This window comes from Mytilus edulis, chromosome 4 (assembly GCF_963676685.1).
Source record: "Mytilus edulis chromosome 4, xbMytEdul2.2, whole genome shotgun sequence".
In the NCBI taxonomy this organism is placed as follows: Eukaryota; Metazoa; Mollusca; class Bivalvia; order Mytilida; family Mytilidae; genus Mytilus; species Mytilus edulis.
The window spans coordinates 2,489,572-2,511,699 of NC_092347.1; the positions used below are offsets into that span (position 1 = coordinate 2,489,572).

The 22,128-nt window shown below is 30.8% G+C and overlaps 1 protein-coding gene across 3 annotated transcripts; it reads right to left on the reverse strand.

The window, feature by feature from the left end:
- Positions 1 to 207: 207 nt before the first annotated feature.
- Positions 208 to 22,128, reverse strand: LOC139518740 (glucose dehydrogenase [FAD, quinone]-like). 3 transcript variants are annotated; one of them, XM_071310279.1, is made up of 12 exons: positions 22,074 to 22,128; positions 21,243 to 21,410; positions 20,056 to 20,264; positions 15,253 to 15,442; positions 14,649 to 14,777; positions 14,185 to 14,306; positions 11,997 to 12,164; positions 9,399 to 9,549; positions 7,375 to 7,529; positions 5,361 to 5,535; positions 4,533 to 4,761; positions 208 to 3,388 (listed from the first exon to the last, which is right to left on the reverse strand). In XM_071310279.1, the coding sequence occupies exons 2-12, from the start codon at positions 21,367 to 21,369 to the stop codon at positions 3,223 to 3,225; spliced, it is 1,821 nt and encodes a 606-aa protein (XP_071166380.1). In that variant the 5' UTR covers positions 21,370 to 21,410; positions 22,074 to 22,128; the 3' UTR covers positions 208 to 3,222. The 3 variants fall into 3 exon arrangements, with proteins under 3 accessions (XP_071166380.1, XP_071166379.1, XP_071166381.1); XM_071310278.1 differs by having other exon boundaries at positions 22,061 to 22,125; XM_071310280.1 differs by lacking the exons at positions 20,056 to 20,264; positions 21,243 to 21,410; positions 22,074 to 22,128 and adding an exon at positions 18,696 to 18,730.

A 22,128-nucleotide genomic window follows, 5' to 3' on the forward strand; every position in this document is an offset into this window, starting at 1 on the left:
TAGAAAGCAGACAGAAAATACTTTTTAAAACTTTATTTTCATATAAAGATAGCTTTACTTATAAACAAATTTGGAAATGGTTATAACAATAAATATGTAACAAATAAGATAGCTTTACTTATAAACAAATTTGGAAATGGTTATAACAATAAATATGTAACAAATAAGATAGCTTTACTTATAAACAAATTTGGAAATGGTTATAACAATAAATATGTAACAAAGCTAGATAACTACATAAAAGCTCTTTTTCATTTTAAACAAAAAACAGTTACAAGTACACCTATAGTATCTTTACACATAGAAATCTGTTACAAATCATTGATCACTTCTGTCATAGGACGTGTACACACAAAATAACACTCCACCTAAAGCTCTGTGGAGTGGTACTATGTATTGATATTAACTTGTTAGGTACTGTTCTCTTTGTCACATGTTTCCACATGATATTGTTAACAGAATGTGAAACAAGTAATGAGGTAAAATCAGGCTTATGAGTATGATTCTCTTTTAAATACTCTGAGGTACAATGGTGAATTTGGTTGAGGTTTGATAGTGTGATTGAAATTAATATTATGTACATAATGCACCAGGGAAAACTTTATTATTTATTTAAACAGATGTTTTTCAGTAGCCTGTGTAACAGACAGTAATTTTGATATGATCAGAGACGACTGATTGTTAACAATGGCATTGAACATAAAATGTACTTGTATTCTATACTAAGCCTACAATTAAGGATATGACATTAGGTTAGCTATGTCTATGTCTCTCTTTATAGATTATAGTCATTTTTGTTTACTTAATCATAATCACAACACTAAATGATTTGGTTGCATGCTCTAATCAGAAATATATTCAAGCAGAAACAATGTATTATCTACAATAGTGAGAGAGAAAAAATCATCTTTAAATACACTCTCTCTCTCTCCATATATATAAAAGGGATTTCATATTCATTAAAGGCAGACAATGAAGCACATTCAAAGCAATAGCTAAGTTCTGGCAGAGAACAAAAATAAGAAAAAGAAAACAATATTAAATATACCAATAAGAAGTTTTCACACCTCATGACTAGGTTAATTAACCATAAATTGAAACTTTTACAAATTCTTGTGCATGGAATAAATTTTTCCACTGAATAAAATAAATTATCCTGAGAAAATAAAAGAAAAAAGATTATTCTAATAATCCTGAGTGAAGGTAGACAAATAAAATATGATACAAATATAACATATAAATAAATGGGGAATGTATACATGGGACACAGACGACGCCCCTGCTTGAATATCATATGAAGTTCTAAAGAGAAATCAGTGAAGAACGTAAAAGTGACACTACCCAAATTTGTACGTGATCTGAGTATTGTGGCAATAAGTACCGTACTTGGGCATGTATTGTCCGCATTTTCCCCTTAAATATGTAGTTTGTACAAGGGGTGCAGACTATACACAACTATAGACGGTTTTCGAAATTTATATATTTTATGGAGACGTTTATTATATTTATTTCATTTAATTTTAATTCTTTTATTCTTTTTTAACTTTTCTCTTCAAAATTGATTATTCAAAGTAAAGGTGTGACATCCTACATAGGTAATCAAGAGGGGTAATTAAGGATTAAGTATGGGTGTGAAGCAATTAATAATGATGTTAAGTTTTGACAGGTGTTTTATACTATAATACCAGGCAAAAAACCCAATATGATCAATGAAAAGATTATATAAGATTAAATAGTTTTAAAATTTTGATTACTGCTAATTAATTTAGATACATGTTTGATCTCTTTTTTCTTTTGTTCCATAATATTCAAATTATTTCTGTCTATATTATATATCAGCTTGTACATACTTAAACAAATGTTGATTTAAAAAGGGATCTTTTGATTAATAACTACTTTTATAAAATTATTAAATATTAATATCCTGATGAAAAGCTCTACCATTTCATTATTTTTCATGAAATAAATAAATCATTTTTTTATATAAAATACATGGAGAATAGGTTCCTTTCAAAGGATTTTTACAGTGAAATAGACTTTCATAAAAAAAACTTTTTTTTTCTCAATTTTAAGGGGATTGAATGGGGGGTGCAGACTATACACGGCCGAGTATGGTAGTGTGTTTAAGTTTCATTATGTTTGGTTGAGGCAAACTTAAGTTAGAAAACAGAATTGAAACTTTAACCTTAAACTATATCTTAAAGGTTTATACAAAAATAACAAAATTAAGCCCATTTATCAGTAAAAAATGGAAAAATGAAGAAAAAAATCCAAATTCTACTTCACATAGTTCCTCTAAATATTAAAAATTCTTCTCCCAAAGAATGAACAAATCATCCTGGTTATATAAAACATCGTAAAAAATTAACAGACAACATTTAAATATTCTCTGAAAAAACAAACATTATATGGCAACAATGTGCTTTATACAACCAAAATACAACAGTAAAAAAATTAAAGCATCATTGATGCACAATCAAATCTGATTCCATCAGGACAAGCATCATAAACAAACATGTAAAATTATAAAATTCAATTAATAAAGTAAATACAAATTATAAAAAATTACCTGATTATAAATTATGAATAAATCTACAATTATGATAGAGTTCCTTCTGACCATCTAGTGGCAGTAAATAATTGGTTTTTTTTTCTTCTAATTTCATCTGTGTAAAATTGTTGTTTACAATGTACAATGAAATATAATATAATTGTGGTTAAAAATGGGGGACTCATGCACATATGCGTATTTTTTTGTCTTGTAAATAACATCACATTTCACTTTTTTTCTACTTTGATGAATAAAAAAAAATCTAATTTTATAATCAAAATTGTAGTTCCTCAAAAGTCTTGTAGTAAACGGTCTGAACTGATCATTGTTGTATTATGTGAGGAAGTGACTATGGGAAAGGAACAACAGATCATTAACCTGATATCCCTCTGGACTATTAAATCAGTGCAAACACAACTCTATGGTATAATGTATAATCTAATGTGATTTGTGTGGTTTTCTCATGTATTCTATCAATTTTTAGTCATGACCTTGTGATCATAAAACCTTCGAGTATGATACTCAGGCTCAGAAATCAACCAATCAAAATACTGGATTTGTTAATTCCAGTACAAATTTTATACTTTTAAGTACTGCCAAAACCTTTTTGACCGAGACCTTTGATCTTTACAGCTGTTTTAATATCAAAAGTAATTAAAACAAAATATCTATCATAAATTTTTTGTCTTTGCTCTAATATCTGCCACTGTATCCTTCCCTCTGATCATATCTGATGCCTTCTCCCCAATCATAATGGATGGAGCATTGGTATTGCCTGATGGAATATTCCTCATGACAGATGCATCTACCACTCTCAGGCCCGCTATTCCTTTCACCCTGCAAATGTTCAGAATATCAAATTCAGTTGTACAAAAAGAAAAAAAATTAGCCTATTATTATATCAGGAAATGTTGGTTATATGTCAATGACACAGTTTGACAAAGTTATTGATGTCTTAAAAATTTTAACGACAGACCTAACCTAAACATTGACTATGTCAATTGCAAATAAAATGCTCCACAAGGCGCAGCTTGATACAGCCCCCATAATCAATCTCAACCTTCCTTTTTTGGTATGGAACCTTAAGGTACAATTTCAGAAAGATCCATACACATACACACAAGTTATTGTCTGGAAACTAGAAAATACTTATTTTGACCCATGTTGGCCCAATTGCTCCTTAACTATTGAGATCATAACCCCATAAGAAATCCCAACCTTCCTTTTGTGGAATAAACCTTGTGTTTAAATTTCATAGAGATCCATTCACTTAAACTAAAGTTATTGTTTGGAAACTAAGTGTCTTCGGACTAAGCTGAGGACGGCAACTACGTTGGATGACAAGAGCGTGATACCAATATAAAAATCTAGGTCTGATATGTTTTGTTTCGTGACATAAATATTAAAGGCTGGACAAAACTCAAAGATATAGGTCATAATGAAAACAGACTCAACAATTTAAGTAGGAAATATATGTTTCATTTTACCCTTCCATATATACCCATGTGATTTATGTCAAAATGTTTGTGGATCAGGAGAACAATTATTTAAGGTGTTACCTAACACTACAGGGAGATAACTCTGTAAAATTAGCTCAACGTTTTAATTATGTGTTGTGTTTTAAGGGAATATTAAGCTTCTCAATGTTCAAAATAAGTGTTGGTCAAACTGCTATATAACAGTTTAATTTTTTTGATAAAACGGTTGGTTCAAATTTTTTAATTTTTTTATGTTTTTTGTCAAAGGGTCAAAGTAACTACTTTGTCAAAATTTTATGAAAATTAAACGAGCCAAATTAATTTAGTGAAAGTGTTGGGTACCACCTTAATCGTGAATATGATTTGGTGAATTTTCCAAAATCTGCATACAAGCCTAGGGAAAAATTGAATTTTGTTGAACATTTGAATTTGTGTATAGCTTTACTAACAATTAAAAAAAAAATTTATCCCACAAATGATAATGAATCTACAGCAATAAATACCTCAGCTGAGAGTCAACAACTGCAGTAGGATCATTGGTAGCACCCATACGACATGTACTTGTGGGGTGATAAACAGTTTGACCTCCATTACGTATACCACATTCCCAGAATGCATCAGAATCATATTCTATTTGTGAACATTTAGAATTTAGGGCAATAAGATTTGCTTCTTTTGCTCCAAATTTCTGAAGTGCCTTTGTTATGACTAATTTTTGTGCAACCCTGATACCTGTAAAAATAAAAAAAACCTCAGAAAAAGTAAAGCAGCATCCCATAGATCTAAATATTATTTTAAATATCAAATCTCAATTTTATAAGGAATTCAATAAGAGATATTTTTAACAAAACTTCTAAATCCTGTTATTTTTCAAGTTGTGTCTGTAACATGTGAAAGTAAACTCATTGTAGATACAAGGATTGACATTTTGTATGCCAGACCCATATTTTGTCTACAAAAGACTCATTTTAAGTGACATTCAAATCAAAAAGTTATGAAGGGAAAAGTGGACAAAAACATATTAAATTTTATATGATGTCATCAGGCATGGTGCATTTTTTCATGATGTCTCAATTGAAAATTCTGTGGAAAGCAAGAAAATTTGATGTCATAATTGAATTTTGACCAAAGAAGAACTTAGATAAACAAATTACAAGTTGATTAAATACAAAAATATTCAGCAAGTCAGAAAAAGGATAAATAGTGTAGGAATTAGAGAAATTTAATTACCCAATACATTTCAAGATATTTCAAAAGAATTCATTCCTAAATAATAATCAAGTAGAAAATGACCTGCTTAACCCTAAGTAACCAAACTTAACGACACAAACCTTCTATCAAAACATTCACATCGTCCTTCTGTTCTAGGTAATGAGGGTCTATTTCAGGGTGATCAAATGGGTCGGTACTTTTGAGACGAATTTCTCCACGACTTTTTGGATGAATCAATGTGGGCAGTATCACCATTGATGCATCAATATTAGCATTAATCATGTTTTCAATTGACTGAAATAATAATATATGCATATAATAAGATTGTTTTGTCATGAATATGCATATAATAAGATTGTTTTATCATGAATATAAAGGGGCATTAGCTGTTGAATTCATTTTCATGTATTTGATTAAATTCTTATATTCTATTTATAACATACCAAAACATACATTAAAATTATGAAAAGTCAAAAATAAACAATTTACAATGCTATGGGTGAATAATATGTATCAGCATTACATGGTTTTTAGATAGATTTGAAGGAGACTGTACATGGTTTTAGATAGATTTGAAGGAGACTGTACATGGTTTTTAGATAGATTTGAAGGAGACTGTACATGGTTTTTGATCGATTTGAAGGAGACTGTACATGGTTTTTTTTTAATTCAGAAATTTAAAAAAAGATTTTATCTAGATAGGAATTCAACAAAATTGATATAAGCCAGATATATTAAAGTTATTCAAAGAGTATGAGGGTGCAAAAAATTGGTATAAACTTACTTACTTTAATATTCTGTTTATAACCTTAGAAAATTATTGCCACATTTTTTGTCACTTTGAAAGACAATTCATTTTCAATGTCATATGTATCTCACTCGAACATAAAGTAAAATAGATGTGCTGCTCATTACCTCCCCTGCACCGACTGGTCATTTAGGGGAGAGATTTCTGGATAACACTGAATTTCTGTGCCTTACTGATAAGCAGATAATGTTTGCTATAAATATCCTTTGATAGATGAATCAAAACTATGGTTATTCTTTTGTTTTAATTTAAATGAATGTTGATATGTTTTGGTTTTTTAATCAGGGTTAAAAGTATTTGGGATCAGTTAAGGAATTTATTGTGAATCAATTCAAACAAGAAAAGTTATGGCCTGATTTATGTTCTAAACAATGCATGAAAAAAAATATGATATTCAGCATGTATTAACAACCACTTGCACTGAAAGACAGGTTTTTTGACTTAATGCATGACTTGCACCGTCATGCATTGATAATGTATCAGATTATCTCCCTTGTGAAATTAACCTTCATCTGTCGAATTTAACATTGATAATGTTTTAGATTATTTTCCTTGTGAAATAAACTTGCATCTGACGACTTTAACATTGATAATTTTTTAGATTATCTCCCTTGTGAAATAAACTTGCATCTGTGGACTTTAACATTGATAATGTTTTAGATTATCTCCCTTGTGAAATATACTTGCATCTGTTGACTTTTTATACATTGATAATGTTTTAGATTATCTCCCTTGTGAAATAAACTTGCATCTACAACTTTAATTAGTTATCAAAGGACCTGGATTATAATTTAATACCGCAGACGCGCATTTCGTCTTCATGAGACTCATCAGTGACGCTCAGATCAAAATTTAACATTGATAATGTTTTAGATTATCTCCCTTGTAAAATAAAATTGCATCTGACGACTTTAACATTGATTATGTTTTAGATTATCTCCCTTGTGAAATAAACTTGCATCTGTGGACTTTAACATTGATTATGTTTTAGATTATCTCCCTTGTGAAATAAACTTGCATCTGTGGACTTTAACATTGATAATGTTTTAGATTATCTCCCTTGTGAAATAAACTTGCATCTGTGGACTTTAACATTAATAATGTTTTAGATTATCTCCTTTTTGAAATAAACTTGCATCTGTCGACTTTAACATTAATAATGTTTTAGATTATCTCCTTTTTGAAATAAACTTGCATCTGACGACTTTAACATTGATAATGTTTTAGATTATCTCCCTTTTGAAATAAACTTGCATCTGTGGACTTTAACATTGATAATATTTTAGATTATCTCCCTTTTGAAATAAACAATCCTTTGAACTTACCTCCTCATCCATGTTGTTTGGATTATATTTTTTTGCCATAACTGGATCAAAGTTTATACTGAGAAAATGCAGCTGTATGTCTGGATAGAAAGATTTATCTCCCTTGGATGAATGTGTATACAAAGTGGCTTCTAACGCTGAGGAAGTCAAATAACCTATTTTGGAGAGAAAAAAAAATGTTCAAAACTTTAAATAAAATATTATGAAAGTTTCCTCTTAAAGTCTATGACAGCATTTTTACCTTTCAAAATAATCGAATTAATCTTCCTTAAAAGGAATAAAATCACTAATTCATTGTTCCATTGCTTTCTATGTTTAATTCAGGGATTTTAAGCAACAAAGCTGCATGGTCTTAAGTTAAACTAGAGGGTCTAAAAAACCTGTGTTGAGTACCTCCATCTTCAAAAATGGCCACTTTTAGGTAAAAATTATCATAAAATAGTCACAACTCTTTAAATTTAGAGTTAACTGACACATTCACTCATGTTGGTTTATTTGTAGATCTTGACATGCTGATGATTTTTGCTTTTAAAGTTTTATCTGTTATGCCTTTCAAGCTAATAGGCATTACAGTATACTATACAAGTCATAATTTTTCTATCTAAAGCGTTTTTTAGATAATAGAAAAAACTTGCCTTTCTTCTTGTACTTCTTTAAAAGCCATGTATAGTGTGTGATAACATTGTGTGAGGGAATTCGACGTTTGATGTACCACTGTTCACTCCAGTGCAATTTATGACAATACCACTGCATCAATCAGAATTTTTTTTTTTGCAGTGTTTTAAGAAATGATTTTGCTTTGTTGTCGCGTATTATTTGTGAAACATTCAATGTTTTAAAAAGGCGAATTGTCTTTATAAAGTCAATGATTATGTTGACTTTTGAAGGCCAAACTTTCTACAGCCTTAAATACGCTAATGAAAGATCCAAAAACTATACCAATACATAACGACATGTTTATGAAATTATAACAAATCTATTGGTTAACAAATTTTTACTCGTTATTGCAAAATAATGAACTTAATATATCTGACATTTTCTCCCTACCCAGTTTACCCCTATACATTTTTATGATGTGGACTGGTCATTGTTATCGAATCGTAGGCAATTTGATTGGATTAAGTTGTTATTAGTTTCCCTTCAAACTTGTTTATGCTTTGCATACATGACTATTGATTAATAAGAACGTGCATGAATGTGTACGGTAACTAAAATGACCTTCAAACTGGACACTGGATGAGTCAATATTATGTTTTATCAATGAAAGTTAAGGTATGAAAGGTAAGAATTGCCACTTATTCTATTTTCACAAAATTTTCGGAATATACAGTTGAAAGGTTATTTTTTAAAAGCCTATTGTGAAGAGTAAAGAGAAAGTTTACAAATAATACGTTTTGTTCCATTAAACAAGTCATTTTAGTAAGAGAAATACCGAAATATATTTTACGCACGACTACGGCAGGTAAAATTATTATTTATCATAATAAAAAAAAAACATTTTTCAGTCTCATTGGAATATGTTGATTACAATTAATCCCAAACTTAAGAAGTAAGTAACTAAAGTCAAAATATGTCCGATCTGCCTATTTCTGCACATCAAAAGTCAATACGATCGTTTTAAAGTCAATTTCGTCTACCTCACAAAATCTTGTTAGGCACTATAATTAAGATTCATTTATTTTTTAGTGGGTATCAATTTTTTCGTGGATTATGGAAAACTTACATGTTCGTGGATATTTAATATCGTGATTTTGCCGAAGTCTGTATACAAGCCAATAGAAAATGTTGTATTCCTTGAACATTTTATTTCATTGTTAACCTGTACTTATGAAAGACAGGAAAATTGGTATCCAACTAATAATAATTAATGAATCTACAGTTTAGGCTTACATTATTATAAATCGAACAGGCAATAACATTTAGTTATGATTGTCTGATAGTCTACAAATGGGGGATTGCACTGACAAATTCAATGATGCTTAAGATAAAATTATAGTTACACGCTTTTCTCTATTTATACAGACCTTTTCCAAAAAGAAAATATTGAAGGAGTGTTTTGATGCTGGTAGCTTTGTCAATGTCTATACCATAAGATACATTCGCATATATAGGTACACCAACGAACATGTGATCTTGTAAGTTAGAACCTACAGGAAGGTCAGCATGCACTGGGATCTGTAAGATATAATGTCTATACCATAAGATACATTCGCATATATAGGTACACCAACAATATAGATGACCATGTGATCACAGATACTACTGGCAATACCATAATACAGTTTATGTCCACACTAAAATTCAAACTGAACCTGTATATTATGATCAAAAACATTGTGTTTCAATTGAAAGAGATTTGTCAAGGGGGACTTTCATTTTCATCCAGAAACAAGCAAAACCACAAATTATTAAATTAAATAAAGAAGCATACTTGATATTTAACAAAATCATACATTTAGTGAATGGTCTCAGGCATATAGTTTGTTAAAAATAAATTGTTTCAAGTGGAACATTTGGAATCATCAGAATATCAATAAACAGCTGCGCCATGAGCGCATGATACGCCCGACGTCTTGTGTGGAGGTTTTATGCAATAATCATAAATAGTTTCTGAGAAAGTTTAAAGCAATAACCATATATTGTTTTTGAGACATGGCGGGACATGTGAAACCCCCCACCCTGTTTTTATTTACAAAAAACTAAATATTACCAAAATAAAATTTTGAATAAAAACCAAAAAGTATACAGATCTTTAGATTAATATGACAAAGAAGTGTGTTAAGTTTTAAGCAATAATCATAAATTATTTTTGAGATACGGAGCAACATGTAAAAAAAACCTCCCCTGTTTTACAAAATACTCAATAACTCAAAAAATAAATTTTGAATCATCACCAAAAAGTATACAGATCTTTAGATTATTATAACAAAGAAGTGTGTAAAGTTTTAAGCAATAATCATAAATCGTTTTTGAGATACGGCACAACATGTAAAAAAAACCTCCCCTTTTTTATAAAATACTAATAACTCAAAAATGAAATTTTGAATCATCACCAAAAAGTATACAGATCTTTAGATAAATATAACAAAGATATGTGTAAAGTTTTATGCAATAATCATAAATTGTTTTTGAGATATGGCGCGACATGTAAAAATCCCCTCCCCCTTTTTTACAAAATACTCAATTACTCAAAAATGAAATTTTGAATCATCACCAAATAGTATACAGATATTGAGATTAATATAACTAGGAGTGTTTAAAGTTTTAAGCCATAATCAAGAATCGTTTTTGAGATACAGTGCGACATGTGAAAAAAACCTGTTTTAGTTAAAAAGTGCCGTAACTCAAAAAGTTTAAATCTTATTTTCACCAAAAGGTATACAGATCATTTGACCATCATAAGAAACACCTATATTAAGTTTCATGAAATTTGGATAAGTCGTTCTCAAGTTATGGTGCGACATATTTACGCCGGACAGACAGACAGACGGACAGACAGACGGACAGACAGACAGACGGACGGACAGACACCGGACATTTGTATAACATAATATGTCCCGTCAAAATTTTGAGGGGCGTATAAAAACTATATATTTAACATGATAGTCACATACCTGCAAACCCTCCCATTTATAATTATATATTACTAGAGGCTCTCAAGAGCCTGTGTCGCTCACCTGTTACTGTATTTACTGATGTCGGCCATCTTGGTTGGCAGGCAGGGTCATTAGACACTTTTTTTTAAATAGATACCCTAGTAATGATTGTGGCCAAGTTTGGTTAAATTTGGCCCATAGTTTTAGAAAAGAAGATTTTTGTACAAGTTACAAAAATGACGAAAAGTTGTTCAATATTGACTATAAAGAACAATAACTCCTTAAGGAGTTCTATGACAATTTTGGTCATGTTGACTTATTTGTAGAGCTTACTTTGCTGAACATTATTGCTGTTTACAGATTATCTCTATCTATAATAATATTCAAGATACTAACCAAAAACTGCAAAATTTCCTTAAAATTACCAATTCAGGGGCAGCAACCCAACAACCAGTTGTCCGATCCATCTGAAAATTTCAGGGCAGATAGATCTTGACCTGATAAACAATTAAACCCTGTCAGATTTGCTCTAAATGCTTTGGTTTTTGAATTATAAGCCAAAAAATGCATTTTACCCTTATGTTCTATTTTTAGCCGTGGCGGCCATCTTGGTTGTATGGCCGGGTCACCGGACACATTTTTTAAACTAGATACCCCAAAGATGATTGTTGCTAAGTTTGGTTAAATTTGGCCCAATAGTTTCAGAGGAGAAGATTTTTGTAAAAGAGCCAAGTGATGAGAAAAGCTCACTTGACCTTTCAGGTCAGGTGAGCTAAAAATGTATTAAAATTAAAAAAAACATTATTATAATTGGAAGCCAACTGGATTACAGTAAGTAAGTAGTAAGTAATTAGTTTATTACAGTATCACAATCTAACATTATACATAATATGTTATACATCAGATAAAAACAGCATAAAAATATATATTTGATTCCTGCCTTAAAAGACATATGACACGTTTACCACATGCTCATTAAATGCACACACAATTTAAAACATTTTTCAAAATTTAATTACATCTCACCTTAAACTGTTGTAAGTGTTGTTTAGGACCTATCCCAGAAAGCATCAGTAACTGAGGAGAATTGACACTTCCTGCAGAGACAATAACTTCACTTTTCACCATAATTCTTTTCTTCCTGCCATCTTTTATCATTTCAATACCAACAGCCTTTTTATTCTCTATTATTATCTGTAATATCAATGTCATTTTGTCTTCAAACTTATTATCTGTAATATCATTGTCATTTTGTCTTTAAACTTAATATCTGTAATATCAATGTCATTTTGTCTTCAAACTTATTATCTGTAATATCAATGTCATTTTGTCTTCAAACTTATTATCTGTAATATCAATGTCATTTTGTCTTCAAACTTATTATCTGTAATATCAATGTCATTTTGTCTTCAAACTTATTATCTGTAATATCAATGTCATTTTGTCTTCAAACTTATTATCTGTAATATCAATGTCATTTTGTCTTCAAACTTATTATCTGTAATATCAATGTCATTTTGTCTTCAAACTTATTATCTGTAATATCAATGTCATTTTGTCTTCAAACTTATTATCTGTAATATCAATGTCATTTTGTCTTTAAACTTATTATCTGTAATATCAATGTCATTTTGTCTTTAAACTTATTATCTGTAATATCAATGTCTGTAATATCAATGTCATTTTGTCTTTAAACTTATTATCTGTAATATCAATGTCATTTTGTCTTTAAACTTATTATCTGTAATATCAATGTCATTTTGTCTTTAAACTTATTATCTGTAATATCAATGTCATTTTGTCTTCAAACTTATTATCTGTAATATCAATGTCATTTTGTCTTCAAACTTATTATCTGTAATATCAATGTCATTTTGTCTTCAAACTTATTATCTGTAATATCAATGTCATTTTGTCTTCAAACTTATTATCTGTAATATCAATGTCATTTTGTCTTTAAACTTATTATCTGTAATATCAATGTCATTTTGTCTTCAAACTTATTATCTGTAATATCAATGTCATTTTGTCTTTAAACTTATTATCTGTAATATCAATGTCATTTTGTCTTCAAACTTATTATCTGTAATATCAATGTCATTTTGTCTTTAAACTTATTATCTGTAATATCAATGTCATTTTGTCTTCAAACTTATTATCTGTAATATCAATGTCATTTTGTCTTTAAACTTATTATCTGTAATATCAATGTCATTTTGTCTTCAAACTTATTATCTGTAATATCAATGTCATTTTGTCTTTAAACTTATTATCTGTAATATCAATGTCATTTTGTCTTTAAACTTATTATCTAATATCAAGGTCATTTTGTCTTCAAACTTATTATCTTTATATCTCATACCTGCCAACTTTTCAAAATACCCATGGGGGGTTTTGCCTGCAAGATGGCTCTTATAGTCCTACAAAACCTTAAAGAGGGCCTTCAAATGTATTTTTATGTTGGGTTTTTTTTTCGCTTCTTCATACTTTTTAAATAAAATTGAGAATGGAAATGGGGAATGTGTCAAAGAGACAACAACCCGACCAAATAAAAAACAACAGCAGAGGGTCACCAACAGGTCTTCAATGTAGCGAGAAATTCCCGCACCCGGAGGCGTCCTTCAGCTGGCCCCTAAACAAATATATACTAGTCCAGTGATAATGAACGCCATACTAATTTCCAAATTGTACACAAAAAACTAAAATTAAAATAATACAAGACTTACAAAGGCCAGAGGCTCCTGACTTGGGACAGGCGCAAAAATGCGGCGGGGTTAAACATGTTTGTGAGATCTCAACCCTCCCCCTATACCTCTAACCAATGTAGTAAAGTAAACGCATAACAATACGCACATTAAAATTCAGTTTAAGAGAAATTAAAGCCTATAACATTGTAAAATTAACTGTTTTGTTTAAAATTATGGACAAAATTGCTCTTTCGAAATTTCCATTTGGGAGCTTTCATGGGGGAAATCCCCCTCAAATAGTGACAGTTGGCAGATATGATATCTTTTTATGTGTATTATAAGTAAGTGTTTTGGTCAAAAGATTCAACTAAATAACTGTTTATTAATCAAAGTGAGGATCATTAAGACAACATTGCTTATGTCAGCTTGTACTAGATTTCTTCTGCTAACCTAATTGACCCAAGAAAAATTTAGGTACCTCCCCTTAACTCTAGTTTTAGTCCTCTAAATCACACCACACATTTTACCTTAGTAACGATAGAATTAACACTAATATGTAAATTCTCTCTCTCCATGACCGGTCTGAGATAGGCCTTAGCAGTACTCCACCTCTGGCCATTCTTAATGGATGCCTGCATCTTACAAAATCCTAAAAAAAGAATTATATTTTAGAATGAATAATTATAAAAAAAAAATGACTTTTCATAAACTAAATGGTCAAAGGTTAGATACATCTGATGTCTCAAGGTCCATAATTCTGCCCCATTTCAAAATTGCCAAAATCTTTAAACAAAAGACTATCAGTTTAAATCTTATCTTAATTTTCAGTGACCATTTTTCCATACAACTGAGTTTGAAACAAGGTTCAACTGTAGAGTCATGTGTCTAACAAATCTAAAATCTTCACAGGGTTAGTTTAGAATGGTTTAACTGTATTTGCTGAAATAAGAATCTAAAGTTTTATATTTAAAAAAAAAATATTAATTATTACCAATCATATCTTTGCCATTACAATCCACAGTTTTATAGCCTGCTTCTTCTGATGCTGCCATGTAAATGTCTCTTAACTCTGTCACATGACTTTCTGATACAGTTTGGTAGCCTCCCTTACCATGGTAACCTGTGAACACATCATTATAATTATCATACTACTCATTGATACAGTTGTAGACCTGTCACATAACAATGTCCATCTGATGTTGTCGTTTGTTGATGTGGTTCATAAGTTTTCTTGTTTCTTGTTTCTTTTAAATAGATTTGACTGTTGGTTTCCCGTTTGAATGGTTTTACACTACACATTTTGGGGCTCTTTATAGCTTGCTATTTGGTGTGAGCCAAGGCTTTGTGTGGAAGGCTGTACTTTGACCTATAATGGTTTACTTTTATAAATTGTTATTTGGATGGAGATTTGTCTCATTGGCACTCATACCACATCTTCCTATATCTATATAAATCCTTGAAATTGCATAATTTATATAGAAGGCATAATGAAACTATGAATTTGTGATTTTATTCCTTTGACCAATCCTACAAAATTATTGAGAAACCATAATTAGTGGAACAGAATTCCCTCAAATTCATTTTGTTTTATTCACCTGAATCAGCATATTCCTCCATTTGGAAGTCCTCTGCTTTTATAAAATATGGTAAAACATCTTTATAACTCCATCCAGGACACCCTTCTGTTTCCCACTGATCGAAGTCATGGCGACTACCTCTGACATAGACCATGTTGTTAAGGTTACTAGTTCCTCCAAGTACTTTCCCTCTTGGCCAGTATGACCTCTAACATTATATATTAAAAATTATGTTAGTTTATTCATACTCTTGGCCAGTATGACCTTTTGACATTATATATTAATCATTATGTTAATTTATTCATACTGAATTAAACTTTGAATGGTATGAAAATCTTAATTTCTAGCAGCCACTGATAAATTGGCCCTTCCACCAATTCCACATTTCATGTAAGATTATATTGTCTTTCACTAATTTCCTTAGTCTAAGTATTATTTGGAACTTATCATAATGCTGCTACTATTAAGGTGCTAGGGGAATAATTTTGATGATTTAGAATAAAATCCAGTATCAGATTAAATTCCCTTCACCAAGTACTATATATACCATGGTTATTACGAGTTAACATATTTAAACAAACGAATCCGAAGGATGAGTTTGTTTAAATATGTTAATGAGTAAGACACATGGTATATAAAATTTGTAATATAAATAAAATGATTGACAGCTTCAAGACCTTCAACTAATATTGGAAATTGATCACGTTACAGTTTTATCCAATGAAATGGAAGCTCGCGCAAGCCAGTCACTTTTGCGCTTCGTGTATGATCGTCTGTATATTTCATGTAATAGAACCCCTGAATTTGCAGAAAGTAAAGAAAATGTCGGATTTAGTTTTGCGCCCCGTGTATGATTGTAGGCGCAGGTAATTTCATAATGTCATCAGACTGAGGTAAACAAAAATGTCGGATTCCACAAGGATTAAATAATTATTCTAATGACGGTAAGAATTGTTTTTTTTTGTTTTTTTCAATGTATCATACAAATTAATCATATTTTACAGAATTTTCATCTAATTGAAAAATGCTTTTCTTCCGTTATTTTATTAGATTATTTATTAAAACACAATTTTAATGATAAAACAATATTTTAACAGTGGCGGATCCAGGGGCGTAGATAGTGTACGTCCCCTTATCATGTTTTTTCACAGATATTTGTAGCCGATATTTATTCCTTTTTGTATAGATACCCCCCTTTTTAAATCGAAATTTAATTGCATTTTCGCAAAGGAAATGATAGTTTTACATTTTATTTTTTTCAAAACTGAAAGAAGAAACATTTAGTAATTGTTTCCAAAATTAAGGAAATTCGTAACAATCCTATATAGTTTGAAAAGGATTTCTTTAAATGTGGTACACATAATTTATTGCCTTTTCTTATAAAATGAAAACAAATGAAGATCTTGACCTTTTAGTATGTTTTACAGCTTCCTAGATATTTTAGAGGCGGATACATTTAAAAAAAAAGGTGGAGCTTCAGCCATGGAATAACATGAAAATGAATATGTTATACCATGGATGAAGCTCCGCCTTTTTTCCTTTGGATTCTAGTCGAGTTGCATATTTAATTAGCAAAGTATGGTACAACATAAATTTGCATATAATATACCATGGTTTTCCCTCACCACACTTTTTAAGCAAATTATTTCATAAAAACATCAAAGGAAAAAAATCCAATTTATGTTACAATTCAATATATATGATATTTAGATTTTGGTTTTAGAGCAAAGTTTTTAGGTTAGATAAGAAGCGAACTTTCGTCTCTCTGGTAGAGAGTTGTCTTATAGGTGATCATATTACATCTTCTTTTTCTTATATCAGGTGGACTGAATAAATCTTTATGCATCTTTGGACTGACCTGAGTGGTAATATTTTGAGTCAAGACATTCATATGAGTTCAGGATTGACTTGTTTTTAGTGAGAACACTGTTGGTATAAATCTTCATGTCAATCAATTTAACCATTTTTGTGAAGAACTTTTTGTATTTTTACCATTGCTACTTGTCAAGTCAGTTTTGCTCATATCTTGCCTTCTTTTGGTTTATCTAAGTGTTTGCATGCCCTGTGCTACATCTCTTTGTGCTTATAAGTATGATTCCCGAAGAATTTCCTCCAGAAATATTATATTAAGAACAATACTATAATACTGGGGATTTTTTTATTTTTGTGGGTATCAATTTTCGTGGATTAAGGAAAACCAGCATTTTCATGGTTATTTGAGTTCATGGTTTTCCCAATCTCTGCATACAAAGCTTATAGAAAATGAGTAATTCATTGAACATTTGAATTCATGGTTCACCTGTAACCCACAAAAACCACGAACATTGGGATCCAACAAATAATGATGAATCAACAATAAAAGTTCTGTTTAGCAAAAAAATATTTTATGACCTTTTTTCATTCTGAGCAAATATTGTAATATTTCTTCCAGTGGCAGTAATATTTCAGATTTGAGTTTTCCTTGGAGTTCTGTATTTTTTTTATTTTGATTTTTACATAATTTTTTTTAAATGGATTTAATATTATTATGTATTTTTTTTTGGTTATTGATGTGCTTATGCTTAGTTTGTGAAGCATATTTTTGTCTTTAAGTTATAATACTCCAAGTCAAGTTACCTTTTCTCTCATGCTCTGTGAAGCATATTTTTGTCTTTAAGTTATCATACTCCAAGTCAAGTTACCTTTTCTTTCATGCTCTGTGAAGCATATTTTTGTCTTTAAGTTATAATACTCCAAGTCAAGTTACCTTTTCTCTCATGCTCTGTGAAGCATATTTTTGTCTTTAAGTTATCATACTCCAAGTCAAGTTACCTTTTCTCTCATGCTCTGTGAAGCATATTTTTGTCTTTAAGTTATCATACTCCAAGTATAGTTACCTTTTCTCTCATGCTCTGTGAAGCATATTTTTGTCTTTAAGTTATCATACTCCAAGTCAAGTTACCTTTTCTCTCATGCTCTGTGAAGCATATTTTTGTCTTTAAGTTATCATACTCCAAGTATAGTTACCTTTTCTCTCATGCTCTGTGAAGCATATTTTTGTCTTTAAGTTATCATACTCCAAGTTAAGTTACCTTTTCTCTCATGCTCTGTGAAGCATATTTTTGTCTTTAAGTTATCATACTCCAAGTCAAGTTATCTTTCCTCTCATGCTCTGTGAAGCTTATTTTTGTCTTTAAGTTATCATACTCCAAGTATAGTTACCTTTTCTCTCATGCTCTGTGAAGCATATTTTTGTCTTTAAGTTATCATACTCCAAGTCAAGTTACCTTTTCTGTCATGCTCTGTGAAGCATATTTTTGTCTTTAAGCTATCATACTCCAAGTATAGTTACCTTTTCTCTCATGCTCTGTGAAGCATATTTTTGTCTTTAAGTTATCATACTCCAAGTCAAGTTACCTTTTCTCTCATGCTCTGTGAAGCTTATTTTTGTCTTTTAGTTATCATACTTCAAGTCAAGTTACCTTTTCTATCATGCTCTGTGAAGCATATTTTTGTCTTTAAGTTATCATACTCCAAGTATAGTTACCTTTTCTCTCATGCTCTGTGAAGCATATTTTTGTCTTTAAGTTATCATACTCCAAGTCAAGTTACCTTTTCTCTCATGCTCTGTGAAGCATATTTTTGTCTTTAAGTTATAATACTCCAAGTCAAGTTACCTTTTCTCTCATGCTCTGTGAAGCTTATTTTTGTCTTTAAGTTATCATACTTCAAGTCAAGTTACCTTTTCTATCATGCTCTGTGAAGCATATTTTTGTCTTTAAGTTATCATACTCCAAGTCAAGTTACCTTTTCTCTCATGCTCTGTGAAGCTTATTTTTGTCTTTAAGTTATCATACTCCAAGTATAGTTACCTTTTCTCTCATGCTCTGTGAAGCATTTTTGTCTTTAAGTTATCATACTCCAAGTATAGTTACCTTTTCTCTCATGCTCTGTGAAGCTTATTTTTATCATTAAGTTATACTCCAAGTCAAGTTACCTTTTCTCTCATGCTCTGTGAAGCATATTTTTGTCTTTAAGTTATCATACTCCAAGTCAAGTTACCTTTTCTCTCATGCTCTGGGAAGCATACTTTTGTCTTTAAGTTATCATACTCCAAGTCAAGTTACCTTTTCTCTCATGCTCTGTGAAGCATATTTTTGTCTTTAAGTTATCATACTCCAAGTATAGTTACCTTTTCTCTCATGCTCTGTGAAGCATAGTTTTGTCTTTAAATTATCATACTCCAAGTCTAGTTACCTTTTCTGTCATGCTCTGTGAAGCTTATTTTTGTCTTTAAGTTATCATACTCCAAGTCAAGTTACCTTTTCTCTCATGCTCTGTGAAGCTTATTTTTGTCTTTAAGTTATCATACTCCAAGTCAAGTTACCTTTTCTCTCATGCTCTGTGAAGCATATTTCTGTCTTTAAGTTATCATACTCCAAGTCTAGTTACCTTTTCTCTCATGCTCTGTGAAGCTTATTTCTGTCTTTAATTTATCATACTCCAAGTATAGTTACCTTTTCTCTCATGCTCTGTGAAGCATATTTTTGTCTTTAAGTTATCATACTCCAATACAAGTTACCTTTTCTCTCATGCTCTGTGAAGCTTATTTCTGTCTTTAAGTTATCATACTCCAATACAAGTTATCTTTCCTCTCATGTTCTGTGAAGCATACTTTTGTCTTTAAGTTATCATACTCCAAGTCAAGTTACCTTTTCTATCATGTACTGTGAAGCATATTTTTGTCTTTAAGTTATAATACTCCAAGTCAAGTTACCTTTTCTCTCATGCTCTGTGAAGCATATTTTTGTCTTTAAGTTATAATACTCCAAGTCAAGTTACCTTTTCTATCATGCTCTGTGCAGCATATTTTTGAGGTTCTGTATAATACTCCCAATCATGATCACTCCTCTGGAGGGCAACAAATCCTGCTGGGATTTCAAACTCTAGAATTCCTAATTCAGAACCACCTGCTTCTATTAATAAAACCGATTTATCTTTGTCTTCTGACAGGCGATTGGCTACCACTGCTCCTGCAGAACCTGCTCCAACTGAAACAAAATGATCATGAAATTAAGGAAAACACAACAAATCACTGGCAAAGGGTCACAATCTTGCCCTCTCCTATCCATTCCAAATCATACTCCTAAACAATATACATTATATAAGACGAGTAAGCTCATACACTTATCTAAACAATTTTAAAAATACAGATTTTATTGGAACAATTTCTTGTTGATAATGTGTATTTATTCATGATTGTTCAAGTTATTGGAGAGGGTAAAATTTACTCAAATAATAAGGTCAAGTGGTAGAATCTGTTTTTCAAAATATTTTATGAAAATATCCTAGAAAAAATATTCCAAACAGACAATTAAGCTACAAGAAATAAAACATAAAAATTATGTAAACCTGTGATTTAACAAATATTTAGCCAACTGGTTAGAACTGGTTTATTTTTACTGGGGTACATGAACAATAAGAAAAAAGGCAATGTCAACCCATCTCGATAATTAAGGAGTAGACCACAGAAATAAGTTAATTAACCTATATACACATTTAGTTTGTTTGCTTTTGTTTTGCTATACAATTATGTGGTTCATAAGTGTTCCCCATTTCATATTTTTTTCATATAGAATAGACCTTTGGTTTTATATAGAATAGACCGTTGGTTTCATATAGAATAGACCGTTGGTTTTATATAGAATAGACCGTTGGTTTCATATAGAATAGACCGTTGGTTTTATATAGAATAGACCGTTGGTTTCATATAGAATAGACCGTTGGTTTCATATAGAATAGACCGTTGGTTTTATATAGAATATACCGTTGGTTTTCCTGCTTGAATGGTTTTACACTAGTAATTTTTAAGGGCCCTTATAGTTTGCTGTTCGGTGTGATCTAAGGCCTGTGTTGATGACTTTTCTTTGACCTATAATGGTTTACTTTTATAAATTATGACTGTGATGGGGAGTTGTCTCATTGGCACTCATACCACATCTTCTTATATGTATGATAAAAGAACTCACCAACAATATAGTCATATGTTGAGTTGAGAGGTCGACTGAGGTAGATATCTGATGGCTTGTTGAAGTAGAAATAACCGGCAATGACAGCTATAGCCAACACAGCTATAGGCATCCATGAAAAACACATGTTGAACACTGCCTCTCTGAAATACACTTAGGTGGATATATCTACAATAGAAGATAAGTGTTTCATCATGTTCATTGGCAGTTGCAATGGTAGCATTTAAGGTTCAATAACCTGGCAAAGGTTATGTTTTGTTCCTGCAATTAAGAATAAAAAAGTTATAAAGATGTGCAATATTTTCTGATCGATATAGCCATTGCTATTTTGGCAAATTCCCCTTGTAAGCATGATAGAATTGTTTAATTCCATCCTGCCCTCAGGAATTTGATTATAATCAGGTATATGGAGTTTTTGCTTGACTGTATAATTTTTTTATATACTGCATTGGCAAAAAAAAAGTTCAAGCGGCCCTGTCAGCCAGGATTAGCGATAAGGTGTATAACATAATGTAACCGTAGACACAAATATTATTGTTAAAATTCGTAATTGATCGGATCCTTACCAAACCCTATATTCCAGCAATTAGTCTCCAACGTACTATATTTTTTTTTTTTTATTGTTACATTTTCATGTAACCGGAGCCAGTGTTTCATGTTATTGCTAATTCTGTCATAAATTTAAACAGCTCTACCATAAAATGAAAATGTTGTGTTAACCAACACTGGCAACACCAAAAGACGACGGACGCCAAGTGATGTCAATGTCTTACACAGTTTTATGGACCAGGTGAACTTAGAAAATGGAAAATCGGTACCTTATTAACGTACAATTTACAACCTTTGATCAAGGCTTCGGCTTCGGTCTAGATTTTGACCTCGGTTT